The sequence below is a fragment of the Bison bison genome, unplaced genomic scaffold (assembly GCF_000754665.1).
Source record: "Bison bison bison isolate TAMUID 2011002044 unplaced genomic scaffold, Bison_UMD1.0 scf7180017864035, whole genome shotgun sequence".
NCBI lineage: Eukaryota > Metazoa > Chordata > Mammalia > Artiodactyla > Bovidae > Bison > Bison bison.
Genome location: NW_011494607.1, coordinates 8,341,592 through 8,345,471, shown reverse-complemented (window position 1 = coordinate 8,345,471; position 3,880 = coordinate 8,341,592). Strand labels below are relative to the sequence as shown.

Here is a 3,880-nt window from a genome sequence, read left to right as displayed (position 1 = left end):
CTTTCTAAGGCCCACTTGACTTCACATTCCAGGATGTCTGGCTCTAGGTCAGTGATCACACCATCATGATTATCTGGGTTGTGAAGATCTTTTTTGTACAGTTCTTCTGTGTATTCTTGCCACCTCTTCTTAATAGCTTCTGCTTCTGTTAGGTCCATACCGTTTCTGTCCTTTACCGAGTCTATCTTTGCATGAAATGTTCCCTTGGTATCTCTAATTTTCTTGAAGAGATCTCTAGTCTTTCCCATTCTGTTGTTTTCCTATATTTCTTTGCATTGATCTCTGAGGAAGGCGTTCTTATCTCTCCTTGCTATTCTTTGGAACTCTGCATTCAGATGCTTATATTTTTCCTTTTCTCCTTTGCTTTTCGCTTCTCTTCTTTTCACAGCTATTTGTAAGGCCTCCCCAGACAGCCATTTTGCTTGTTTGCATTTCTTTTCCTTGGGGATGGTCTTGATCCCTGTCTCCTGTACAATGTCATGAGCCTCCGTCCATAGTTCATCAGGCACTCTATCTATCAGATCTAGTCCGTTAAATCTATTTCTCACTTCCACTGTATAATCATAAGGGATTTGATTTAGGTCATACCTGAATGGTCTAGTGGTTTTCCCTACTTTCTTCAATTTAAGTCTGAATTTCACAGTAAGGAGTTCATGATCTGAGCCACAGTTAGCTCCCAGTCTTGTTTTTGCTGACTGTATAGAGCTTCTCCGTCTTTGGCTGCAAAGAATATAATCTAGCCTTTTAATATAGCTTTTTTTTAATGGGAAGATTGTTCTAGAACAAGTTGCTCTGTCATGTCAAGATTCAGAAGTCCTCCATCTAGGTTTTTGTTTTTATTAACATTATTTAATATTCTTAGATATTTTCTTTTTATCTTTTTTCCCCTTTCAGATTTTCTTACCTCTTAGGAATTATGTAACCCAGACTAAATATGCAAAATATATTTTTCAGAACTGACTCATAAAAGATACCCAGCAAAGTCAAAATCTTTTGGTCAAATATTACAAACTTGTACATATTTTTGAACCAAAAGCACTCATAATAAAATTAGAATTTTTTTCTCCAACAAAAGCACAACTAATGTTATGTAAAGTATATAAGTTCCTGAAAGTGTTGTTTCCTAACCTATTAACTATTTTTGTACGAAATATATACTCTGACGTTATGGATGTTTGCAGGTCTCGACACAGGCGATTTTCTTACAGCCAATCTAAATCTCGCTCCAAATCACTACCCAGGCGGTCTACCTCAGCAAGGCAGTCAAGAACTCCAAGAAGGAATTCTGGTTCTAGAGAGCGGTCAAGGTCCAAGTCCTTGCAGAAAAGGTCCAAGTCAATAGGAAAATCACAGTCAAGCTCACCTCAGAAGCAGACTAGCTCAGGAACAAAATCAAGATCACATGGAAGACATTCTGACTCCATAGCCAGATCCCCATGTAAATCTCCCAAAGCGTATACCAATTCTGAAACAAAAGCACAAACAGCGAAACACTCTCATTTTCGATCACATTCCAGATCGCGGAGTTACCGTCATAAAAACAGTTGGTGAACAGCAACAGAAGAATGCTCTGTAGTGTTAATATAGGTTATTAAACTTCTCATTATGTTGAATAAAAATTCTTGAAGGCTTACAGAAAATGTGAGTTGATATTAGTTACTTTGGGCATGTATAAGAAATAAAGGCTCTCTCACTTGGGTTAATGAAGATTTGGTCTAAGGACCCACACCACAAATATGATGTGAGTGATGTCCCATTTTATGGACCGTTTTTTGCTTACATTGTGGCAGAAGAGTACTTTTTAGAGGAAATGTATAAAGTGGAACTAAATTAGAAACTTTGATTTGGATATTAAGTATTAACAGTAATTAAAAAAATATTTTTTACTTTAAAGCACTTTCATGTAAAAGTAATGATGACTATATAATTGCATAAGGCAAACTTAAGACTGTTTGACACTGTACGTCTCCTTTGTGTTTTCTCTTTAAACTTGGGGCAATTCCTGATGGTATTAGTTCTGTATCACAAAATACTGACATTTCTAAAAGTAGAGTTTATGTAGAGATCAAGCATTCAAAAGATACTCTTTCCTAGGCTTAAAAAAGGTTCCTGAGTGGAACAGTATAGATAAATTGATATTAAGTTGTATCCTGTATCATGTTCATTCATGTCAGAAATATCAAAACATTTGAAAAATACTGAATTTTGAATGGTTTGAGACTGCTATAAAAATGATGTGCAACACTCATAGTCCAAAAATATTCATATCAAGCCTTATACATATGAAGATTGGTACATTTTATATAAAATCACATTTTATACCATTAATTCTGCATACCTACTTTTCATCTGTTACTTAGTGGTTTCTTTTTAGAGCTTTTGTTCAAGACTTTAAATGGTATTAGAATAAGTCTTGTTTATTTTTGAAAATGTTTAGTACCTTGTATTAAACTCAAGACTGCATTCTCAGAAAACATCTTCTCAGTATGGGATTTACATTACACTGCTCTTCGTTTTTTAAAGCCAAATAGCTTTATTGATATTCTTTTGTAGTTGTTAAAACAGAATTTCTTTAAAAATGTGTTTGTAGTTTATGTTTTTCAGAGGGTTTGGTAGTATTTGTGATAAAATGATTTTGCATATGGTTATTATAGGGGATATATTTATAGAGCTCTACTTGTGTACCTTGTTGAATTATATTGAAATTAAAAGTTCTCAGCCCATACAGTTAATATTTGTATCTAGAATGCTTAAAAAAAAAAATCTGTTTTATATTTTTAGCATATAGGAGCCAGTGTTGCTTCTGTTTGTTTTGAATACAAATTCCATTTTTTTTTTTTTGCATTTTACATCCTGTGTGTAAGAAATAACTTTACAAAATAATTTATATGCTGGTGGTAATTGGATAAGTACCGTAAATTCGTGTATTCTGTACTTTCTGAATAGATTTTCTCTCTTTAATCATAGCAAAATTTATTTCAAAACTACAGCTCTTTGAGGTGTTCAGATGTAATAAAAATTAGTTATAAAATTATGTGGCACTATTGAAAATTGAAAGGATAGTCTGAAGAAAGAGCAAGACAAACAGTAATTTTTTGTATTTTCTAAATAAATGTTTTGGTTTATGTACACATATATGTAGTTATTGTGGATACTAACTATGAATTGATTACAGTGTCTACATTTAATCACATTTTAGTAAAAAGTTAATAAGGCAGTGTTTCTGAACATGCTTAATCCTTCGATTTACTCTGATTTGGTTTGTCCACTGTAATTGCTAGACTGCTTATGAGGATGCTGTTTGGTTTGATGGAAAAACTGGAATGATAATAGTTTAAACTTTATGATTATTTAATATGTGCTTGGCAATGCTCTGTAAAGTTTAACATTACTCACTCATCACAAAAACTTTATGAGGGCAGTACCACTGCAGATAAGGTAAGTGAGATGAAGAGAGGTTAAATGACATGCACAAACAAGGTCACACAACAGACTTTGTAGCTGGGTGGTGGCTGGGCTCCATACTGCCCTCCCTGATCAGCTTGCTTGTCTTTTTGGAAGACGAACGTCTTTGACAGATATATGCTAAACTAAGATAATATTTAGAGGAAAAGGAGATAATAGAATTAGGAAAAAAAAAAAAAAACAATTATAGGCTTCAGTGAAACTGGGTTCTGTGAGTAGAAGTTGATTAACAATTATGCTGATACCCTGGAAAATTGTATTCTGGGTACATCTGTTCTAGGATTCACTTCTGCTATAGAATTGTTTCTTGGGCCAAAAATAAGAGAGGGTACTTAGGGTAAGATTGTTAAATAAAGCAAATGTATCACCTATCTGTGATCATTTCCTTTAAAGATAGTATATTTATTCAGGTACT

The 3,880-nt window shown here is 33.6% G+C and overlaps 1 protein-coding gene across 1 annotated transcript in view; it reads left to right on the top strand.

Annotated features, from left to right (window-relative positions):
* Nucleotides 1-3,646, top strand: part of SRSF12 (serine/arginine-rich splicing factor 12) — a 17,921-nt gene extending 14,275 nt beyond the window's left edge. The window contains exon 5 of the mRNA XM_010834755.1: nucleotides 1,182-3,646. Coding sequence (XP_010833057.1) covers nucleotides 1,182-1,551 — 370 coding nt within the window. The 3' untranslated portion in view covers nucleotides 1,552-3,646. The remainder of the gene's footprint in view (nucleotides 1-1,181) is intronic.
* The last annotated feature ends 234 nt before the right edge of the window (nucleotides 3,647-3,880 follow it).